The sequence below is a fragment of the Vombatus ursinus genome, unplaced genomic scaffold (assembly GCF_900497805.2).
Source record: "Vombatus ursinus unplaced genomic scaffold, bare-nosed wombat genome assembly UNPS02014779.1, whole genome shotgun sequence".
Taxonomy (NCBI): Eukaryota; Metazoa; Chordata; class Mammalia; order Diprotodontia; family Vombatidae; genus Vombatus; species Vombatus ursinus.
Genome location: NW_020954557.1, coordinates 51,110,050 through 51,134,849, shown reverse-complemented (window position 1 = coordinate 51,134,849; position 24,800 = coordinate 51,110,050). Strand labels below are relative to the sequence as shown.

General features: G+C 34.7%; 1 protein-coding gene across 1 annotated transcript in view; it reads right to left on the bottom strand.

The window, feature by feature from the left end:
• Positions 1–2,456: 2,456 nt before the first annotated feature.
• Positions 2,457–24,800, bottom strand: part of LOC114045692 (sodium channel protein type 9 subunit alpha-like) — a 114,155-nt gene continuing 91,811 nt past the window's right edge. The window contains exons 20-26 of the mRNA XM_027865796.1: positions 21,021–21,125; positions 18,973–19,281; positions 16,014–16,067; positions 14,703–14,837; positions 12,706–12,801; positions 8,753–9,023; positions 2,457–5,737 (exon numbers count right to left, since the gene is read on the bottom strand). Coding sequence (XP_027721597.1) covers positions 4,803–5,737; positions 8,753–9,023; positions 12,706–12,801; positions 14,703–14,837; positions 16,014–16,067; positions 18,973–19,281; positions 21,021–21,125 — 1,905 coding nt within the window. The 3' untranslated portion in view covers positions 2,457–4,802. The remainder of the gene's footprint in view (positions 5,738–8,752; positions 9,024–12,705; positions 12,802–14,702; positions 14,838–16,013; positions 16,068–18,972; positions 19,282–21,020; positions 21,126–24,800) is intronic.

Sequence of the window (24,800 nt, the reverse complement as noted above, 5' to 3'; positions counted from 1 at the left end):
AGTGACCTAACCCTGAATTGGAGAAGGAAATGGCAAATCCCTCTGAATCTTTCCCCCCACTTAATAGTATTTTACTTTTTTCCAATTACATGTAAAGATAGTTTTCAGCATTCACTTTTATATGATTTTGAGTCCTAAAATTTTTTCTCCCTCACTCCATTCCCCCTTCCTCAAAACAACAAGCAATCTGATATAGGCTATGTGCAATCTTATTAAACATATTTCCACATTAGTCAGGTTGTGAAAGAAGAATCAGAACAAAAGGGAAAAACCATGAAAAAGAAAAAAAAACAAAAAAAGAGAGAAAATAATATGCTTCAATCTGCATTCAGATACCATAGTTCTTTCTCTGAATGTGGATAGCATTTTATATCATGAGTCTCTTGGAATTGTCTTAGATCATTGTGTTACTGAGAAGAGCCAAGTATCAAAGTTGATTGGATGACTAATTACTTTATAGGAGGCTTTTTGCTGGTCTACAAACAAGAATTTTATTTTTTTTACCATAAATTTTATCATTACCATAATCATCAATATACATGAACATTTCAGTGTACAAAGAACAAGAGGTTTGTATATAATACTATATTATTCTATTAAATAGAGTTTTTAGACATATATTAAATTTAATATAGTACTAACAAAGTTTTCCTATTTGCATTCCCTTCTGAATGTTTTTTTTTTATTCTCTCTCTCTCTCTCTCTGTCTGTCTCTCTCTGTCTGTCTCTCTCTGTAGGGCAGAATGAGACACACATTTTCAGATTTGGTCGATGTGTTGTTTTGTTGTGTTTGGCTATATAAAGCATACGGTTTCTGAAGTCAGAAGATATGGGTCCAAATTCTGGCTCTGATGAGACAAGTAATTTATTTGTCTGACCTTGGGTAAGTTATAAACTCCTTGGCCTTTCGTTTCCTCATCTGGAAAATAAGGAGATTAAACTAGATGGCCATTAAGATAACTACTATCCCTACAACCATTTCTAAATTATAAATTTACCTAGTAAAATGCTATGTAAGGCATTTTGAAAATTATGAAACATTATATTGCATAATTACATGCTATTATAACAAATGAAGAATAACATTTGGAGGGTAGTGAATAAGTGGGTTAGGATAGATATTGAAATTCATGTAGTGACCTCCATTGTCTCCAGTCTGGCTTGTTTTCAGCATAATTGTTAATCAGTTTTGGGGAGGTTCTGTTTGTTGGGGGAGGTGTCACGGAGCCTGTAGCTTTTGTATTGCCTGCTATCATCCCATATCTACTAGCCAGCCAGTTGAAGCTAATTTTCCTTACCTACACTCTCATTTCCTTAAGATGCAGAAATTGGAGATTAACTACAATGCAATGACCCATTCCCTTTTGCTGATGTGGACTTATCCAAATTGTCTTTATCTCATTATGAAAGTTATCAATAAAAGCTGGTTCTATCTTGAATCCTTGCTGATCCCTAGTGATCAGCCATTAAAGCTACCTTGACATAAGTTTTTAAAATAAATTCCTTTTAATTCCTTTTTTTTCCCTGAGTTTTGCCTCATTAATTAAGGTCAAAGTCTGAACAAAGAATTTTACTTTTATCATAGAGATGAGAAAAAGAAAAGAAAAGGTAAAAAGAATATAAAACATTAAAAGGACCTTTTTTAAAAAAAAGAAAAAAATACTGGTTTTAATATAAGAAAGCTTGGCAAAACTTACTCCTACTTGAGGAAAAAATAGCCAAGAATTTCAGCTGAGCCCAAAGTGGAAAATGACAGAGTCTAGAAGAGCAGCATCCAGCAGCTATTCAATTGCAGCAGAGGCTACAGGTTCAGCAGTAGGCAAGGTGAGCATGATGACATCACTAGAAGATATCAGCCACCTTATAGTGTTAGAGGTGATTCGCCTATCCCACAGGTGCTTCAGTTACAAGCACTCCCTGCATGGGCTTTCTATTCTTCCTACTAATGTATTTATGGTGTAAGGGAGCAATTTTGTTGCTACTTTTCTTACTCTGACATTTCATTAAACACCTTGGATATGAACCATTGCTGTCTTCTATGTGCCGAGGCATCTCTTTAAGACTGTAAGTTGTAAGACAGAGCTCTCCTGTCTTGGTAGAGGGAATTTCCTTAGTAAGAATAGTGGCCAGGAAAGGGGGTTATGGTCTAGCATGTCACAGGGCAGAGCCAATGGCAGTGGTAATTTGATTACAGCTCTCAGAGAAAGAGGTGGGTTTAGAGGAGGCTTTGAAGGTGACAGACAGATCCAAGGAGTATGAAGTTAAATGAGTGCTCAGTTCCTTCTAGGCAGAGTGGGGGTCATATAAGTATTTTCAGAGAAATAGATTTAAATTACTTGAATACCTGAATAACAATGGGGCATTCAGTTGCAAAGAAAAACAAGGGGCAATTAGTCATAAATTTTAATAGTGCATGATTAATTTTTATTTATTTAAAGAACATACATCTCATTGTGTTATTTTTTTCAATATAAAGTTTTTATTGGCTTTAACAAAGTAAAACAATATTTAGTATGAGATATATAGTATCTTTACTATTTGTTACTAAATGCAGAATATCTTCAAAAGCCTTGCTGAAACTATTTTCAAAGCACTTAGGCAATCAAATGCTGGCTTTAAGGGGGAAAAAAACTGATACAAGTGTTTGATGATTCAGCAGTTGTATTGGAAACAGAGTTTTCATAATCAATTAAATTCAACAAGCATGTATGAAGCATTTAATATATACCAGGCACTGTGAAAGGAATAGGAGAACATAAAATAAAGCAAAAAAAAATCCCTGCTGTCAAGAAGCTTACATTCTACTAGAGAGAAATATATAGAACAGGTAAGTGAATACAAAAGATATATAAGGTAAGTACTAATTAATTTCTTTTTTGGGGGGGAGGGGAAGGGGTTCTATTTCCAAGTTAGTTATCATTGCTTGTCATGTTATATCACAATGCAGCTAAGGTTATAACACTTTATTATAAAAAAAATAAAGTTGTTCTGCATAGTGTCTCTCAAAGGTATAATGATTATCATACTCTGGATATAGGAGGTGGGGAGAGAAGGATGAAGATAGAAAAGACATATATATATACATATATATATATATATACACACATACATATGTATTATAACCTTCAAACTGCTGATACTTGCAGGATCCTGAATATATTCTTATAAAAGCTTGTCAATGACATCATTGACAGACATTTATAGCTCATGTATATTATATATCTGGCATTGCATTATGCTGGTACATATGTAATGTGATAAATATTGTGCCTAAGTCATATCTGTTTGCTCAGACAAGCATCATAATATCTATTTCTAAAAAGGCAAGCATTTCACAGAAAGCTATAATCTCAGCTGTTCTGAGAATTGAAGGATCAGTAAGAAATACCTGTAGATGGAAGCAGAAATATCTGTATATTCACCATTCTAGGTATTTTAGAGTGATAAGGTGCAGTGCTATGTTTCATTCAAAACAATCAAGAAAGTATTAGTTTTTTACTCCATTGACTGCCTGTGTTTTAATAAGAAAAATGTAGCCTTAGTATGGTTCCTTACATCATGTGCAAGGTGTGGGGATAGTGTGCTTGGATTCTTTACTTGGCTTCCTTGAATATACATATATACACATATGTGTATGTATGCATTTATATACATATATGTGTACTTCAATATAATTGGTTTCCTTTATAATCCTAAGTGTTTTATTTTATGCATTTAAAACATTCTGAGAGGCAGTTTATAGACCAGACCATGAAAGGGGTCTATGACACAGATTAAAAAAAAATAATGACTATTGGGCAGAGGAAGCTAGCAAGATAAGACAAAGGCTGGGTACAAAGCCTTTAGAAGTGACTTTGCACTTTTGAGAATGAATGGTTAAAATATTATTAAAAGTCAGCAGTTTACATATTTGGGAAATCCCATGGGACTGTAAGGCATGAAACTTTTAATTCAGATGCAACATGAAATACATTTCAGATGCCTCAAAACTGACAAACTTTTTATATGCAAAGAAATGTGGTTCTGATACGTTTTTCCTGTACATGAGCTAAACCCTCAGTAGTTGCAGCTACTTTTATCATTGCATTGCAGGGAATCAGTAAAATTATTTACTTTTTTATTATTTATTAAATTATTAAATTATTTAATTTTACTGTTGTGTTTCTTAATCTAGACGTGGTGGTTGGGGAGTGGGGAGTGAATGGCATAGATCCTATGAAAGGAGGACAACGGCAAAAGTGAAACATTCGACTCATGTGTTTTATTAAACGCAAGAAATTTAGACCCTGCCTCCCTTAATCCATGGTTCCTGTCTTTCTGAGCTGCTTTTTGGTCATTCTTCTTTTGCAGGAGAAGCAGTGTAAATAATGCTCCCATATCAAAGTTGTTTTGATATGGAATCATAGTTAGTAAATTGTCACTACTGTTAGAAGCATCAACCTTAAGCTTATGTTGGTAAAAACAAACAAACAACAAAAAACAGTTGTTTTGGCATAGACTTACTAAAATAATCCTGTTTTCAAAATTGGTCATTCTGAAAGTTTTAACCAATTGCTGACAAAATGGAATTTCTACTTACTTTTCCTTTTCCCTGTCACCTTTGCCACTTCCTTTCCTGTCTGGTCAGTTTCATGTTTCTCTCTCTCTTGTTCTATTACGCTACCCAACGAAGCTATTGAAGTGGGAGAATGGCTTTTATCATCTTCTTTCTCTACAGCAGAGTTCTCATTAACCTGATCAAAGTTTGTGTAATCTTTAATAATTGGATCCTCTCTGTCTCCATCTTTTTTTTAATGTATACCTCATACATATTCCTCTAAAATGTGCTGAATAACAGGAGCCGATTCTTGCTCTTGTTTTTGTTTTATCGTAACTGGTTCATAGGAAATTTCAAAAAGACATGATGACAGAAACTGCTCACGCATTGGCAAATGGAGCCGGTCAAACTCTTCACTTTCACCTATAACACGTTTTGCAAGAGCAAACAGAACATCAGGACAGAAAACTCGATTGCCTCTTGCCACAGGCAGATCCATGGCCATGAGCTGTACTTTATTTGGCTTTGCTATAAGAAGAGGAGGGTTCAACGAAGCAGCAAAATCAGAGAGCTGACTATAATCTATAAAATGAGTTGTGTCAGGATCAAATTTTTGCCAAACCTCATAGAAATTGTCAAAGGCTTCTTCTCTCAGGGATTTAGCATTTTCTTCAGTCACAGCATTGAAAATCTCAAAGATAACAACAATGAACATGTTTACAAGCAACAGAAAGGATATGATGAGATAACTCACAAAATAGAAAATCCCCAAAGAGGGACTTCCACAATCTCCTTTCAAAGGAATTCCTGGGTGAAGTTTTTCAGGGTTGCAGTCTGGTGGTCCTTTGTTAAGCATTGGTGCTATCAGACCATCCCAGCCAGCAAATGTGGTAATTTGGAAGAGGCAAAGCATGCTGTTGCCAAAGGTTTCAAAGTTGAACATATCATTAATTCCAGCAACTTTCTTAACATAGGCAAATTGGGACATTCCGATAATAGCATAGATAATCATGACCAAAAAGAGCAGAAGCACAATGTTCAACAAAGCAGGAAGAGACAGCATCATTGCAGAGAGCAATGTGCCTATGCCCTTGGTTCTTTTAATGAAATTCAAGACTCTTCCACACCTGATGAGACGAATCACTTGCATCTGGCCATAGGTCAGGAAATATGTGTGTGTCAATTCAGTTAGTAGTATAACTTTGGAAAAAACAAACATAAAAAGGAAAATATTTAAGCATATTGTGAATTCACAAATTGCAGATTTGAGTGGTTGATCCCTGCTGGGAGCTACAATAGTAAGAGGAGAAGTATGCCCTGACTGTTCCCTCTTCCTTAGAGCCCCTCCCATAGTAATACTGTGAGCCATGGAAACTGGATATTCAATGGAAAGGGGAAGGGATGTACTTGATTCTGGATCCTGAATCCTTTCTTTATCCATTGTTTAGTAAATAAATCTAGTTTATATTTTGAAGCCTAATGGACAGCCTTAGCAGAAGATAAAATACTGAATGAAATTCCTAGGTTCTATGAAAATGGAGTGAAATGAACTGATTAGTGAAAGGTCTTTAAAGTATGTCCAGTCCATTTACATCATGATACTGACATATATACATACCACATAACATACTTTTGAACAGAAATTTCTTTACTCTCTATATTTGCCTCCTTAGGTTAAACTCATGGTTTGACTTCCCTCTCCACATTTATTCCCTCCCAATAATTCTATTGAATTGCAGATTACAGTCTATACCTAACAGTAACTATAGATTGAATAGGAGCACCAAGATCATAAAATAATTGGCAGTGTTATTATTGTGTAAATTTAGAACGTTAGTGAATGAACTTATTTTAGGTCTAGACATCTAGGACTGTGATTTTACCAGTGTGGGGAATTCTCGGTATATAAATTCCCCCTATTAATATAGATTGGCAACATGTTTTTAATTTATACTGTTACAGAGATGACTGAAACATTAATAGATCATGACTTGTCCATGATCACACAAGTAGAATGTCAGAGGCAACTTTAAATTCAGGTTTTCTGACTCTAAGTCTAGCCTTCAATCCTTTATGTGATATTTCCTTGACATGCTTCTCTAGTGAACTCACTTCACCTTGAATATTATGACTGTGAAGAGCTAAAATAGTTGGTGAATAGAAACTTCCTAGTAACTGCTCAAGTCCAGAGCTACTAATCCTTCATCCTTATATTTCACTTTTCTAACTTCACATTAGAGACTTCCAACTGAATGTCTTGGTGACATCTAAAACTTAACATGTCCAAAATCAAAGTCATCATCATTCTCTTAAACCCTTTCCTCTTCTTAACTTTCCTATTATTGTCGAGGGCATTACCATTCTCTCAGTCACCCATGCTTTCAACGAAGGTATCATTCTCAACTGCCTATTCTCTCTCATTCACCATATCCAATCTGTTGAAAAATCCTGTCAATTCTACCCATCTGTTGTACATGTTCCACTCCCTCCTCTGACACTACTACCATCCTGGTCTAGGTCCTCATCAACTCACACCTGTATTATTGCAATAGCCTGCTGGTTGGTCACCTGTCCTCAAGTCACTTCCAACTCTATTCCATCTTCCACTAAGCCACCAAACTGATCTCCTTAAAGTGCAAGTCTGACCATGTCACCCTCCATTCAATGAACTTTCTATCACCTTCAGGATCAAATATAAAGTCTTCTGTTTGGCATTCAAAGCCCTTCATAACCTGGTCCCCTCCTACTTTTCCAGACTTATTATACTTCATCACATATACATACTCTGAGATCCAGTCACACTGATCTCCCTGTTGTTCCTCTATTAAGGCATTCCACCTCTCAACTCTGGGCATTTCCACTGGCTGCCTCCCCATGACTGGAACTCTATCCCTCTCCATCACTATCTCCTGGATTCCCTGAGTTCCTTCAAGTACCAACTAAAATCCCAGCTTCTGCAAGAAATCTTTCTGATGCTCCTTAATGGTAGTTCCTTCTCTTTTTTTTACTTTCTCCAATTGATTTTATATATATATATATATAAATTTATATATATATTTTATATATATACATATAGATATAGATATAGTTTTTTGCATGTTATCTCCCCTATTAGACTGTGAGCTTATTCAGAGCATGGACTGTTTAAAAACAAAACAAAACAAAACAAAAAAATAAAAAAAAACTTTTTTGTATCTCTAGAGCTTAGACAAGTGCCTTGCACATAGTAGGTGTTCAATGAATGCATGTGGACTGACTAAATGATAGCAATATCCCTTTATATATCTGAAGTGTTTTCATATTCTCAGTCCAGACTGATTCATTTAAGTGACTCCATGATCTCTAGATGCCAGATATTTTCCAACTTGTCTACATTCTTCTTAAAATGTAGCACGCAGAGTAGAACACAGTTCTCCTGTTGTGGCATGACTGGGGTGGAGTACAGCAGGACTATGTTTCCTTTATTATGGACACACAGCTCCCAAGTTTTGTGGTTGTCATTGCACTGATGACTAATATTAAGCTCAGTCACCGAAACCTGGCACCCTTTCCCCATGGACTTTAATTTAGCCAAACCTCTGCTATCTTCTTGCTTGTGAAGCAGGTTTTTTTTTGGACAAAATCATTGATCTTTATAATTATTGCTATTAAACTCATGTTATTTAACTAGTCCCATCATAGTCACACAATGAGAAGTAATAGACTCCTGCAACCACTTTGGGTAAAATTGTCTAAGTCTTTGGTCTTAGTCAAGCCTTATGCATGTAATTCCCATAGTGATTTTGCTGTAAGAATTTGCCCTAAATATGCCAAGGCAAGTGCCTCAGACCAAATAGATGAATGGCTTCATGCTATTAAATGCTTTCAAGGGAGGCAGTACATGAGAATGTCTACTGTTACACTGCCAGCATGGAGACTAATGCACCCATATACTTTCCCTCTGTTTCCATGATGACAGCTCTCCTCATTGCCTATGGTTGTAGAATCAGCATGGCTTTCACTGATTTCTTTGTTTATTTCCTTTTGGTATCTTTGTCTTTGCTCACCAGAAATTGATTTGTCAAAGTCACAATGCTACTAAGTTTCTGAGGCCACATTTGAACTCATGGCAAAAATAAAAATGGCTCAGAAGACAGGTTTTAGATTAGGAACCTTGTAAGCTCTTGTCTGCTGGATTTCAGATCAGTATAGGCACTTGAAAAGAAACATCCTTACCTGCAATGGAGATATGGACCACCACAAAATCAAAGATGTTCCAGCCTACAGTAAAGTAGTGATGGCGGAGGCCGATGAGCTTCAGCACACATTCTCCAGCAAACAGGCCAATGAACACTAGGTTGATCTGGTACAAAATTCCACTCTTATAGGCACTCTCTGTATCTGTTTCCACCATTATGATCATCATGTTGAGACAGATAAGTACTAGGATGGTAATCTCAAAAGCATCTTTTGTTACAAGGTCAAATACATATCCTTGGAATTTGTTCTGCAATAATGAAAAGTATCAAAATCAAAAAGATGTAAAATGTATAGGAGTCTTGCAAATGCTTTTTAAAAATCGTTAGGTTCATAAAATATATTTTTCTTAATCAATAAAATTCAACTTTGATTCCCATCATAATTTCAGGACACATTGTTAAACGTATTGTTTTCAAACACTTAGAAAGGGGGACTATGATTATTAAAAGCCATTATGGGTTGCCCAAGAATAAGTCATGTCAGATTTATGTTATTTTCTTTTTTGGACAGTTATCAGAATGACAGATTAGGAAAATGTCTAGACATAAAAAAGTGACATCTGACAAAGTTCCTTACAATATTTTTGTGGACAAAATATAGCACCAAAAAATAGCACCCCTAGGTACTTGGCTACTTACATATGTATGCCTCAGAGAAGAATGTCCCAACTTCAACATGCTCTCAGGAGACACATCTACTCTAAATTTTATCTCACAAGCCCTCATTAATATCTTTTCCTTTAATAGTCAAATCATAGAGTAAGTTCAAATCAAAGGCATTTGATAAAATAGAAGAATAAGAAAAGTAGCAATAAAATATCTCTTCTATAAACCTATGTATACACACTGTCCCACAAATACACTTAACATCAGTGGGAAAACCAGATTAAAAAGGGAACTCACATGGAGACGTACAAACATAGGGAACAAATGCTTTCAGGTCAACACATGGATGGCATCACAAATAGGAAATGTGGCTGGGAAAGACAAAGAGGGGCAACTATACCTTCCAAAATAAAAGGATTGTTGATGTTTTCTACTTGTGTCGTGATATTCTCACTAGGCTTGTTCCCCCTGATCTTGTGTAATACCTAGTTTCTACTAGATATGTGACTTTTGTTTATTACTGGTTCCCAGATTCTGTGGTTTCTGATATTGCTTCCAGGTGCAGCTTCACAGGGCATCAGGTTACACAGTTTCCTTCTGCTTCCCACTTCTCACTTGAATTATAGTTCTTACCTGGGGTGGTGTCTTTTCTTCATAGAGAGAGTGAAATCTGCCATGCTTTCTTAGTTTAAAACCCTAAGGCTTGCTTTATGGCTAGAACACAGATGTGCTCAACATATCCAGCCATTGGATTAAGTTAAAAAAAAACTTTCTTAAAAAAAAAGTCAGTAATTTCTCACCTGATATTTTTTTCCCTTACCATAAGGAGCAATTTGTCAATTCCTTTGAATATATTGGCTAGAAAAGGCCAGGTCTTCAATTGTAGAGTCCTTGTTCTAGTCACCAAGCTTTCTGGTACACAAAGCAGGATCATTTCCTGTAGCCTATTGCCTTCAGGCTAAATTCTGTTTTTGAATAATGTTTCCTGGTCTCTGAGTCTTGGGTCTTTGCTAGATATCCCTCTCTATCTATGAGCCAGCAAATCTATGTGACTTTAACTTCTGGTAGCAAACCTACATTGAATTATCATGTATGAATTGACTGCTCTTTGAACAAATTACCAAAGTTTTCAGGTGTTCAATGTCCTCTAGTTTCTCAATTCTCACTTTATTCTTCCCAGACTCAGTTTCCTCATCTGTAAAATGAGGAAGTTGTATTAAGTTCTCTTTGAGGTCCCATGAAACTCTAAATTCTATGATTTTATTAGCTATTACATTAGAAAACAGAATGAAGTTCAATGAAAATCTTGAGTCTAGAAAAATATCTTGAATCCAATGAGATAGCAATTTTTTTTGATTGGCCAGAAAGGTTTTACCAAATTCTTTAAAATGTTTACATAGAAAGCATTTATACATGTACATATTGTAATAAGGCTGCCCAGGGGGAACATAGCTCTACAATTAACAAGTGGATGAGACAAGACAAAATGATCTTTTCTGAAAAACTAGTAGCCCTTTTCAAGGTTTGGGAGGAATGGAGACATCTAGGACAGCAAGGTCAAGGGTTAAATGTCACCTTGATTCTGTGGGCAATGGAGAGGTCTGACTTGCCCCTACTAATTGGGATTTTTCATCGCATTCTTAGAATCCAATTTCCTGGCATGGAGGGATTCTCAAAGGAGTGCCATTCCCAACCACATACACATCTACTTTCTCCTACTTATCCCTAAATCTCAGTATGACAGACTAGCCCAAGTCTAGGTTACCACTGGTAAGAAAATATTTGATTGGGTATGAGTAAAGCCCTATATTTCATTCCAAAAAAAAAATCAAGTGCTATTTTTGTAGGATAGAAGAAAGAGACAGTAGTAAAATAGGACTTGAGAGTTTTAGAGGATTGAAAATTCAATAATTTAGGAATGTATAATGTGGTAGCTGAAGAAATCTAAACAGAACTGGGTTGCATTAATAAAAAAATATGGTTCAGAATGAACAACGTTATAATCTTGTGCCCTTGGCTCTGGAGAAACCACCTCTAAAATAATGTATTCAGTCATAGATCTATTATTTTAGGAAGGACCTTGGCAAATCAGAGCATTGACAGAGGAAGGTGATGAAGAATGGAAAATGAAGCCTGATCATGACATATAAGGCCTTACTGGAGGAACTAGGCTTATTCAAATTGGAAAAGCGAAACCACGATTACTATTTTCAAATATCTGAAGAATGGTTCAGAAGGCAGAATGAGATTCAGTGGATATAGTTGGTACAATGGAAAGAATATTTGATTTTGAGTCAGATGACTTCAATTTGAATTCTAACCATGCCACTCACTATGCACATGACCTTGGGCAAATCACCTAACACCTCTCTAGGGATAAGTTTCCTCTGTAAAGTGAGGCAAATGGACAAAATGACCTCTAACATCACTTTTTAAAACTCTGAATCTATGATCCTATGATCCTAGCAGAAAGAGTACTAGTTATGAAGTGAAAAGATGAGTTCCATCCCAAGTTCTGACACTTAGTGATTATATAATTTTGAAAATCACTTAACTTTTCAGGTTTTCATTTTTTTTCTTCATCTGAAAAATTTAGGAGGTGAATTTAATGAGGTATAAGGTCCCTTACATCTCTAAATTCAGATTCAAGGAGCTTAATAAATGTGTTGAATGAATGGTGGTTCTTAGAAAAGGTATATTATTCATTCTATCATTTCATCTCCTCAACTAATGAAGTAGCATGAAACCTTGTCAGGTTATGGTTGTGATTCTGTGCTGTCCAAGGTTATGACAGTGTAGCATAAGCTTCAATAGGTTTTCCCAAGTTGAAAGACTTTGAATGTCAATTCACTGACAGAATGTCATCCAAAGCCTACCCTTGCTAAGTTCAGAGAGGTTCATCAAGGGATAGTTGTCCTCTTATTAATGAATTTGTATTACTGTAGCAATTTAGGAAACTACCCACTTAAGGGCAAGGAGATATTTCAATTGACTGTTATCATAGATATGCCAAGAAGGATCAGAAAAATATTGGAATATGTATAGTTTGTATATAATGCAAAGTGATAAATGATTCCATAGCCTTGGATAAGAATTTTAGACAAAAATTCTTATATTATCACTATTATAGATAATTAAAAAAGAGCAGATGAGTTAAGGATATTGTAAAATCCCAATAATTTCTATTTTAAAATCAAAGGCTGTATATTTTCTCAGAAATAAAAAAAAACTTTCTCACTTTATATTTTGAAAAAGAAAAGTTTTTAATAGATGTAATAAAAGCCTCTTTTGAAAATCTGGGTAAGTAATAGAAGTTTGGCTTACCCCTGGGCGAGGTATTGGTTTCTTGTACCTTAACTTTTTCATTGAGTTGTAGGATTTCTTCTGCCCCTCTGTCATAAAGATAGATTCACCTCTAATGTAAAAAAAAAAAGAAATGAAAACTATTTAAAATCATATTTATCACCTCAGTTTTCTCCAAACCACTAACATTTTTAGAGCCACAGTAACATGTAGCATTTTATCCTTTTAAAAATGGATGTAATTATGTGAATTGTAGAAGTAAATAAAACTTATATTATGGGCTCTATTTGTAAGTAGCTTGGTGCATCTATGCAAATATATAAAATCAATAGGCTATATAGTTCAGCAATGACAGAATCCAATATCTGGTTGTGGGTTTAACTATAGGTTACTTAGACATTTTGTTGTTCAGTCATTTCAATTGTGTCCAACTTTTTGTATTTTCTTGGCAAAAATACTGGAACAATTTTTCATCATTTTACAGATGAAGAAACTGAGACAAACAGGGTTAAGTAACTTGCCAAAGGTCATACAACTAGTGCATGTCTGAAGTCAGATTTGAGCTCAGGTCTTCCTGATTACAGTCCTGGCACTCTATCCACTGAGCCACCTAGCTCCCAAATTTAGATGTAGTCTGACTTCATTTTCTGCCTTCTAATGGGCTTCTCTGGGCATTTCACTGACAAATATATTATCAATCATCGTGGATTTTTCATAATTCCCTTCTAAAACAGGACAATGAGAGCAGAAATTAAATGTTAAGTGAACTTTGTATCTCTCCCAGAATCTAGCACAGTGTTCTGCATGTAATGTGTACTTAAATATTTGTTGAGTTGAATTAAATAAATGGTAACTTTATGAGGTGAAAAATCTAGAACCTCATGTTTTTTTGAGGCTTAGGGCTCATATAAAAGTTTCTACATTCTGACCACCAAGTTGTTTCCAGAGAAGACAAAGCTCTTGTTACCTGTCTTTTGCCCTCAATATTCAACTAAAACTTCTTTCAGAGGTCACCAATGAGCCATAAGATCATTTAATGTGTTTCAGGCCTCAATGACTCAAAATTCTCTGCAGATTTTACTATTGGTGATCAACCCTCCTCATTCTTCATTTGGCTTTCACAGATCTTTCAGAGAGACTGCATAACCATTCATCTCCTGTTTGACAGGAGATAAACACCTCTATACAGAGCAATTATTTTCAGACTGTAAAATTTAAAATAACGACAATAATAGTTACCACAGATTAAAATCGAAGACTTTGGAGGAGATTTTAAGAGATCACTGCTTAGTTGCTCTCATTGAGTACAGGTCCCTAGGTCCAGGCTCAATTGCATCTTCAATTGCATCAATTACATCAAGGGTATTGAGAAACTTTGTGGACAAGAGAGTTGAATTAGTGGTGGAGGCTGTTGAGCAATTATGAATGTGACAGATGCCACAGGACTGCAAATGGGCAAAGGTTCTCCCATTGTTTATAAAGAACAAGGTGAATCCTTCAAATTCTTATTTCTGACTTTTTAAGGTTTATTTTTTTCAGGGGAAGCTAGGTTGGTGCAGTGGATAGAGCACTGACCCTGGAGTCAGAAGGACCTGAGTTCAAATATGCCCTCAGACACTTAACACTTTCTAGCTGTGTGACTCTGGGCAAGTCACCTAACTCCAATTGCCTCACAAAAAAAGACTTATCTTTTCTTTTAAGATCCAGCTGAGGTTCTTCTTCCTCCATGAAGCCATCCCTGGTCATCCCCAATGAGAATGACTTCTCCCCTCTCACACCTTCCCAAAGAATTTTGTTTGGATCTCTTTTTTGCACCATTGCTCTCCTCCTTATATTATACTCCTTTGTTTATGTACGTGGAGTATCCTCTCCTATAAAATGTAAACTCCTCAAGGGCAAGAATTGAATTCTTCATTTAACATTCCTAGTGTCAAAATGATTTCTTATGTAACATAAAATTCTTCACTAATGTTTAAGGAATCCAAGTGAAATGAATAAGGAAAGACAAGAATACTTATCTTTTTTTGTTGCTTGAAATAATCAATGATGACACCAATGAAGAGGACAAATGGAAAGAACACTCCAAAGATGATAAAGCTGACAAAGTAAAGATACATGTAGGGTTTGTTCTCATACTTAGGCTGGCTATCTACCTGTAAAATTAGCAAACATTAACAGCATATTGCCAATGATTAGGTGGGATCTTTCATTTTGTACAAGAAAATGTATATACTTATCTTGGGTTTTATATTTTTAGCCCCTCATCTGGGACTCACTATTTTGCTTTGATTTACTTTTAAAGGTTCATAATCTAGAACATAGTTTCTTAACCTGGAGTCCACAGACTCCTTGGAAGTCTGATGATATATTTAAAAGGTCCATGAACTTGGAGCAAAAAAAATCACCTTTCTTTTCACTAAATTGACTCAAATTTATCATTTTCACAATTATTTTAAAATATTATTCTGAGAAGGGATTCATAGGTTTTGCCAGATTGCCAAGGAGGCCAATCTCTCTCTGACTCACTGTCTCTCTCTCTCTCTCTCTCTCTCTCTCCCTCTCTCTCTCTCGCTCACATACACACACACACACACACACACACACACACAGACATAGACACAGACACATGCAAACACATATACATGCACACAAGGTTAAGAACCCTTAATTTCCAGAGAAGGTATAGCACAGTGTAGAGGTAAAAGTGATGAGCTTGGAGTCAGGAAACTATAGTCTGTATCCTGACTATGACATAGACTAATTCTGTGACTAGGAATGATTAGTCCTACTTTTCTAAGGCTCAGTTTCTTTATCTTCAAATAGGGATAATTTATACCATCTCCCTCAAAAAATCATTCAGAGAAAGGTGCTCTAGACATATTAAAGTGATATATAATTGAGAATTTTAGTTTTCCTTTAAGAAGGAAAAAGAGGGAAAGGAAAAGGAATAAGCATTTATTAAGCACCTAGTTAATCAATAATCAATCCATCAATAAATATTTATTAAACAATTACTATGTGCCAAGAACTTTAAAGTACCATCTTATTTTATTTGGACAGCTAGATGTAGAGAGGGGAAGGGCAAAGAATGTTGTAGTGGTGGGAGTTTGAGATCAGTAGACCTCACTTTGAGTCTTGCCTCTACTACTTCCTAGTTTTGTGACCTCTGCCAAAAATACTCCTTCTGAATCTCCATTTCCTCATCTCTAAAATGGAGGTAATAATTTTTACACTACCTTTCTTATGGGGTTATTTTGAAGAGCATGCTTTGTTAACCATAAAGTGTTATATGCATGTGACTGTTATTGATAAAATTGTTCCATACTTACATCACTTGAATCAACAGCTGAATACATGATATTCAACCATCCTTTAAATGTGGCCTGCAAAGATGACATTTATTAAATTTGCCTCTGGATCCCATGATTAAGAACAAGAAAGAAGTCAAGCTTAGTTAATGACAAGTCAAGTCAACTAGCTTCTTATAGAACACTTGATTTTAGTTGGAACTTAAAAGAATTCAGAGAAGCCAGGAGACAGATGAGGAGAGAAATTTTCCTTCTCATTGAGTGAATAGCCTCAATTATTATTATTTATTTTTGTGAAACATGAAGCGAAGTTCTTAGCTGAGAGAGTCAGGATAGGGGAGGTATGGAAGTTTGAGGAGGGATGAAAAGGTTAAGAAAAGTCATTGTGATGGGTGGAATAGTGAGTCAATTAGGGAAGTATAAAATGATTGCCTTGTTACAGGAATTCCCTGGTTCAAATTTGTGTGTGGTTTGTATCTTTGTTGTCGAAGAGGACCATGACATCAGGAAGATGATGACTTGCAAGTGAATTGGATTACAGTGAGGCAGGGCTGTGCAAAGTCACCAGCCTCATTTTCTCCTCCAGAGCCATCTGGGTCCAGTGGCCAGACATAGATCAGGATGACTGGAGATGGTCCAGGATGCATTGTGAGACCATGGGCTTTTTAAGCTAAGGTCTTTCCGAGTTCTAACTTTGACTGAAGCAACCTCATTTAATGATTAGGCCTGTTTAAGAAGTGAGCCAAGGGATGGCCCTTTTAATGAAAAGAAATCAAACTGGGAGGGGGAGACCCTCAGGGTTGTTTATGATCAAAAGAGAAACAATTACTATTTAAATTTACTCTGAGCCATCAGGGCCAAAAAAATAACCATTAGGTGGTACTTGGGCAAGGACCTATCTTTGGCCAATCAGAAACATGAAATCATAGTGGACCCAGGTACCATGATTTCATGATGCTCTCTAGCATTGTTTAATAGCATATGAGTAAGAGTGAAAACAGAGAATGTTATAAGCAATCCAAGGTTAGGTTTTGGTAGGGTGACATCTTCAATAGAATAAAAAGGATATGTTAAAAGTCTGAGTTGAGTAATCAACAACAATAAGATTCCATTGATAATTCACAAAAGTGCTTAAAATCCTCCATTTTGACTCCATCACCTGTCAATGGTGATGACTTTATGGCTTATGGTTCCCTATATGATATGATTTCAGGTTTCTTAAGAGAACACAATAAACCTAAAAATCTTTACTCCTCTGCCACACTGACTCCACAATTACATTCATTAAAAAATAAAATTTTATTTGTTAAATAAATTCATTAAAAATAAAAAGAGCTTCTATTTCCTTTTAAAAGTTGAATTCTCCATGAAAGTACTACTTTGATGACTTTGGGGGTGATCCCAGAACATTGACTGGTAAAGATCTAACACCCTTCATCCTTGAGATTAGAACCTTTGTTTGCTTTTACTATACTGGTCATGAATTATGACTGGCATAGAAGCTAGAATCTTCTTCAACAATTAGTATACTTCTATATGGAAAAGCTAGAAAATCATTTATTTAATAAAAAAGAGAAAATGCTCTTTTGATTAATGCCCCTTTTTTGATGCCCTTTCTTTTGATGCCCCATTTTATTTCCAGTCCTCCTACTCTTACTCTAGCTCTCTCTGCCAGGACACCTGGACAGCACGATGAAGTCAGTAGTAAATATTATGGTGCTAATTTCCAGTTTGCCATACATAGCTCTTTGCTTAGAGGCCTCTTCATCACACTCACTGACAAATGTGTGTGTGTATATGTTCATGTTTTGCCCCTTTCTCTCCATCAATGGGATAGTGATACTAAAAAAAAAAAAGGAGATTCAATTTTTATCTTGCAGTGACAGTAGGTTTGGGGTGGTGGTAGAAGGAGAAGGATTATGAAAACCATGGAAGCCAACTTTTATATACACTAGCCATAACTTGACTTCCCACGATATTACTTGAAGTTTTCTCACCATTTGGGTTACTCCCTTGTGTGAATATCTTTCTTAACAGCTGCCACTTGGAACTCAAAACAATTTTTCAGATATGGTCTTGACCAATCATAAAAGCATTACTTTAATTGATTAGGACATTACCAATAAATCAGTCTAAGATTACATGGTATTTTGTAGTGCTCTTGTCACATTGGTGGTTCTTGTTAAGTTTATCTCCTACTAAAACCTCCTGGTCTTTTAAATGAGCTGATTTTATGTTAGGTTATCTCCTGTCCCATAGTTGTGCAATTGTTTTTTTTTTAACCTAAATACAAGATTTTACTTTTGTTCTTCTGAAAGATTTCATTTTCTTTGTTTTGTCCCATAATTTCCAGGTTTATGAATATTGATTCTACCTTCTGACATATCAGCTATCCCTACAAAGTTGTGTTAATACACCAATATAATAAGTAGGCCTGCTGCATCTTTTATCAAGTAGTTAGTCAAAAAAGAAGACAACAGCCTAAACTATTTCATAAAGACCTGGCCTTGGAGTCTGGAATACCTGGGATCAAGCTATGTATCTGCCACATAGTAACTGTGGCCAGAAGTAAATCACCTAACCTACTGGTTAAAGACTGTTAAATTTAGAGGAGTTACTGGTCTGCATTGGTGAAAGGATTTTCTATACCAAAAGTTCACATACCAATGAAATTACAGTTCTAAATATTTTTTAATTAAAAAGATAACTCCCACTGAGGCCACCAAGGACATTTCAGGTTGTACCCATGAAACTTTGAACATGGACATCTAATCATATGTGACTATATAAAACAGTATTATCATCAAAACCACATTTTTCCATGGGATCCATAAAGATCTCATGAGATACTTTGTCAAATATTTCTGCTTCATATGTGGTTAGAAGTATAAAACCGAACACAGAAAATGGACACTCTGCTCTTTATTCATTCATACACTATAGAATATATATTAAAAAAAATTCTGTAAGAGTAACTTACTATTTGAAAGAGAGAAAGATAACCATTTCCAACATTATCAAAGTTTACTTTTGCATTTTCCCACTGCACATCTCCATTAATATTCCCAAGGATCACATCTTTGCTGGTGTTCATAAGCATCTCACATTCAGACTTATTTTGGACAGAAGTTTCAAGAAAGCTTAAAATACTTGTGGTATTAACAAATTCTGAGAACTTGCCAGCAAACAGATTTACTCCAATAATACTAAAAATTAGCCAAAATGTTAGGCAGACCAGAAGCACTTTTAAGATGGATGGAATTGCTCTTACTAACGTAGTCACGACCACCTAGAAAAGAACAGAAATCTAAGTCATGAAAAGTTATTAAATAATTTTTGCATTAGATCATTTAAAAACTATTAATGCCAAATGTACTATAAGAATTAGGAAGGCCAATCTTTTAGACTTTTAAAACCACATGTTGAGTAAATAAACCAAATTTTGAGATAATTCTGATGAAACATATAAATAAAAAAGAGAAGATAATTGTTATTGGCAAGATGAATTCATTAAATATTTTTGTATTCCAGAAAAGAGAACAATATATGAAATGCAATATATCATATGAAAATCTAAAAAGTCTTACAAATTATAACTTTAGAACCATACATTAAACTAAAGATTCTGAAGACTTGTAATTTGGTAACTTTTTTATCTTGTCAGAGCATAAATTATTTATTTTCTGTAATTCAATGCAACATATATATTGCCTTACATTTGGAGAATATGTAGGACCCAACTTGGGATCCAAGTACTGCAAGCACTTATACTAGCTAATGTCAGAGTCTTTCAAGATTTCATGATATGTACAAATCCACTCATTTAATAACTCCATTTTGTAGGATAACAACAACAACCAAAAAAATTTAAAATAGACCTAGATGGTGCTGGAGCCTTGATAATCAAACATAATTTATATAAGCAAAGGACCAGATAATTCACAAAAGGGGCAATTGTGAGATCAGTAGTTCATTCAATTATTGACCCTCAACATTTGGGATCCACCACCCATCTTTAGTCTAAGGCCATGCACTATTCAATTACTTTTTTACCTTATTTAGGTATGTTTTACTATTACCTTGTTTTTGGATGTTAACCTAGTCATTCATTTAATTTTGAGCTTTAAAAAATATATTTCACTATTGAGTTACATGAACTCATTTTTCTTTTTGAGTTTCTAAGTTGTGAATCACAGTAGATTTCACTACTACAATGGCTGATTCAGTTAAACATCTTAGACTGTACACTGAACAGCGAAAAATTTACGTTGGTCAATTCAGTGAAAAATTTGACCAAAATGATTGTGGATTAAATGTAGAAGAAATCACTTAATCAATCAGAGATTTCATTTTCAGACCAGATATTTCTGGGAATCTTATTCATAAAAAATGTTTTTGTTTTCCCAGTACTTAGTATAATGACTGGCATATAGCATTTAATAAATTCTTGTTGATTGACTAAAAACAAAAGTGGAATTTCTTCTGAATTTGAAGATATCCCCCTCAATTATCAGATCCTCCTTTTGATCACATTGGACAGTCTTATGATATGTAAAAACATGAAATCTAAATAATGAAAACTATTGTGTGAGAATCTACCTGTGGCTAGGCAATCAAATGAGAGGCTGTGTTTATGGGTCCTAAGTATACAGAAAGAAGGCTACAGTCTGCCTCCAGGCTTCTCTGGCTTCCTTCAAGTCCTAGCTAAAATCTCACCTTCTGTAGGAAGCCTTTCTCAGTTCCTCTTAATTTTAGAGCCTTCCTTTTGTTGTTTGTTTCCTATTTATTCTGTATACAGCTTGTTCATATGTTTTTGTTTGCATGGTGTCTCCTCTATTAGATTGTGAGTTTATTTAGGATAGGGACTGTCTTTTGCCTTTCTTTGTATCCTAAGTGCTTAGTACAGTGTCTGGCACATAATAGGCACTTAATAAATGTTTATTGACTGAAATCATCATTTCTACAAAGACTAATTTTGTGCACACTTTTTTTTTTCAGAGATAGGCTTCTGTAAGTTATTTTTCTTACCCTTACTCTTTCAAATCCAGATAAAATTCTTAGTGTTCGAAGGGGTTTCAGAGCAACAAAATTTGGATATCCTAGATAATTGGTTAGTGAGGTAAAAAGACAGACCTGTGAAGAAAACAAACAAAATTTCACATTAATCTTGGCAAAGTCCTCTGTAAAATGGGAAAAAAACTATTATTGGGAAGAAGTTAAGAAAACAATCCAAGTTAACATTGAAATCACCAGACATTAATAACTTGGAAGGAAATCCTTTTGTCTCACATCAAAAGAAATAAAGTTAATAAAAGTAAAAATAAATAATAGTGATAATACATATTATTTGTTAGACAAACTAGATTCAATAGATTTTTGAAACTTTTTATAGTTAATGGTTAAGTTATGCCAGTTGGTGAGTTTGAAACTGATAACAAAAACATTTTTCTAATTGACTAGCAGCATCACCTTGTAGTATCCATCAAAATGAAACTTTGAGTATTGTTACATGAAGTGAACCTAATAATGGAGCCATAACATTCATTGACACACAATGAAAATCTAAGCATCATATAACATATTTTGTTAATATGACAAGACATGACACCAACAAGACCAGCCATTTTATGAGCATACCCTATGTAAGTGTCTCTTGGCTAGACTCTGGAGATAATGGGTTTTGATCTAGAAGGGCTCCAAAAATCTGGTCTCTGCCTTTACTGAATTTATAATTTAGTTGGTCGGAGAGCTATGATATATGCCCCACGGCACAAAAAAGTAGCATATGCTAAGTGGCAGATAAGTTATATAGAATATAAGTGTCATAAATATTCAGAAGAGGGAAGAACAGCTGAATGTTGGGAAGGTTAAGAGAGAATTTGACTTGGAAAGGGTCCTCAAGGAGGGGAAAAAGTATTGAAGTAGGGATATCATGGAGCTACAATAAGAATTACACAAGACCTAACAGCTACTACATTAAAGGATCATAGGTCTTAGAATACTATATTCCATAAAGCAAAAGAGCTGAGGTTACAACCAACAGTAACTTACTCAGCAAAGTTAAGTATACTCCTGAATGAAAAAAAAAAGGATATTTAATGAACTCAATGACTTTCAGGTTTTGTGACAAAAACCCCAGAATTTAAGGGAAAATTTGACATATAACATCCAGGAGAAATATAAGGTAAAGATTAATGGCCAATTATAAGGGACTCAATAAAGTAAAATTATTTACTTCACATATGTGAAAATATTAGTAGAACTTTTATGACTGTCATCATTATTTGGGTAGTTTGGAAGAAAGATGTGGACTGAGCTGAGTATGATGGGGTGATTCTAAAAAATAAAAATTCATAAGAAGAGATGAAAAGGAGTAGTTACCTCATACAAATGAGGCATAAAAGGAAAAATTGATATAGAAGAAGCTAGTATGGAGGGGGGTGAGTAGTGCTGGAACCTTACTCTCATCAGGAGTAGGTTAAAGAGGAAACAACATATATACCTAGAAGGGTAGAAAAGTTTTCTAAATTTAGAAAGAAATAAGAGGGCAAGGGGATAGGGTGGGGTGGGGGGAGGATAAAGGAGGGACTCTTAGAGGATAAGGTAGGTTATCAGACCATGGGGACAAGAGAGTACGTAGAAGTAAAACAGAGGAGTGAGGAGGTATAGGGTAAATAAGGTAAGAAGGATGGTGAGGAAAAATAGGAAGGAGGAAAATACACAACAAATAATTGTAGCTTAAAATGTGAATGGGATTGATTTACCCACAAAACAAGAATGGATAGCAGATTAAAAATTTGAATTCAACAATATGTTGTTTTCAGGAAACCTTATAAAAATGAGAGATATACACAAATATAAAATAAAGGCCAGGAGAAGAATTTAGTATGGAAAAAAGCAGGGATAGTAATTATGATCTCAGACAAAGTTAAAATTAAAATAGATTTAATCAAAAGTGAAAAATAGAGAAACTACACTGTCTTAGCAATATTATTCAATATTGTTTTAGACCATTTAAAACACCTAGACAGTATAAAATATCTGTCAACACATACACAGGAATCATATGAACATAAATATAAAACATTTTTATACAAATAAACTCAGATCTAAATAACTGATGTAATATTTATTGTTCATGGGTAGGTAAAGCCCATATAATTTTAAAATTGACAGTTTTACCTAACAAATCTATTTATTCAATGCCATCAAAATTAAATTACTAAAAATATTCTATTGAATTATAAAAAAAAAATTACAAAAGTTCATTTGGAAGGACAAAAGGTCAGGAACTCCAAAGAAATCAGGAAAAAAAAGATGTAAAGGATGTAGATTCAGCAGTATCACTTTTAAAATTTTCTTGTACAAATAAAATTGATGTAGCCAAGAACAGAAGGAACGCAGAAAATTGTGGGAAAAAACTCTCACAGACAATCTTTCAGATAGGAGGTGATTGAGTTGGAATATCCCCGTGGGGTGGGAAATGATGAGCTGGTTGATTTAGAAAAACATCAGAGGACTTGGACTTAGGAAACAAGATGCTAACTACCCTCAGAAAAACAGATGATAGGAGGAAGTAAGCACAGTATGGTCTTACATACATCTATATGACTGTCTATGTGTATACATGTGTATGTTTCTAGATAGCTATGTATATGTATACAAATACATATATATACATATGTATATATGTGCATATAGATACATATATATGTGTGTATAAATATGTATATGTGTATATATACACATATATGTATATATGTGTGTATGTATGTGTGTGTGTATATGTGTGTGTGTATATATATATATATACATATACACACACACACACACATATATATATATACACACCTAAGCCTTCCTTACGGTGGTGGTGGGGAAACAAAGTAAAAAGTGTACAGCAGAGTACAAAACAAAACCAACAAAGAAGCAAAGAAAAGCTGGGCAACTTTGGAAACAATGTGTAGTATTTATTATATAGATTTTCTTTAAATGGAAATTTATTGTTTTATATTGAATCCTGTTTTATGGTCTGCTGTGTACATGGCAATGTTTTTCTTTTCTTTTCTCATTTGTATTTAAGTTTAAAATAAAAAAACAAAAAAGATTAAGGAATGAATGGCTGGTGAGGAATTTGAGCACATTTAGAGAGTTTAGTATAGGCAAATAGGCAGGAATAAAATTCCCAGGTAAGCATGACTTGGGGGATAAGCCCTTAGCATCCTAGAGACTTAAGGAGTTGAAATCAATATTAAAAATACAATTCACCATTTTATTTTATAGATTAAGGTCCCATAACTAGATATCATAGTTTTTTATTAGAGACTAGACTCAAATCCCCTCTTAACCATTGCTTTTTTTTACTCCATATTGCCTCTTTAGAGTGACTGAAATGAAGAGGTTATTGTAAGAAGATACTCATTTCACAAATCTAATAAAAGCTAAAGATGAAGAAATTGAAGCTAGGAGAGATTAAATAACTTTTGGAGTGTAAAATAGACTAGTAAGTGTCTGAAGCAAAATTTGAACTCATGTCTTCCCGAATCTAAGTCCAATGCTACTCATTGTACCATCTAACTGCTTCACTTTAGAAGGCACTGATAAAGTGAAACATATCTGGATGGAAGTAGGGGTGGTGGTGGGGGCAACCATATGGTAAGGAGACCAAGGATGTGTGATCTTGAGAAAAAAAGCCTTCAGTTGAAGATTGGGAGTGAGTGGAAGTGACATTCAACTATTTGAAGTGCCTGGCACATAGATGGTTAATAAATGCTTTATAAATAAATATGATATTGATTGAAATGAGTA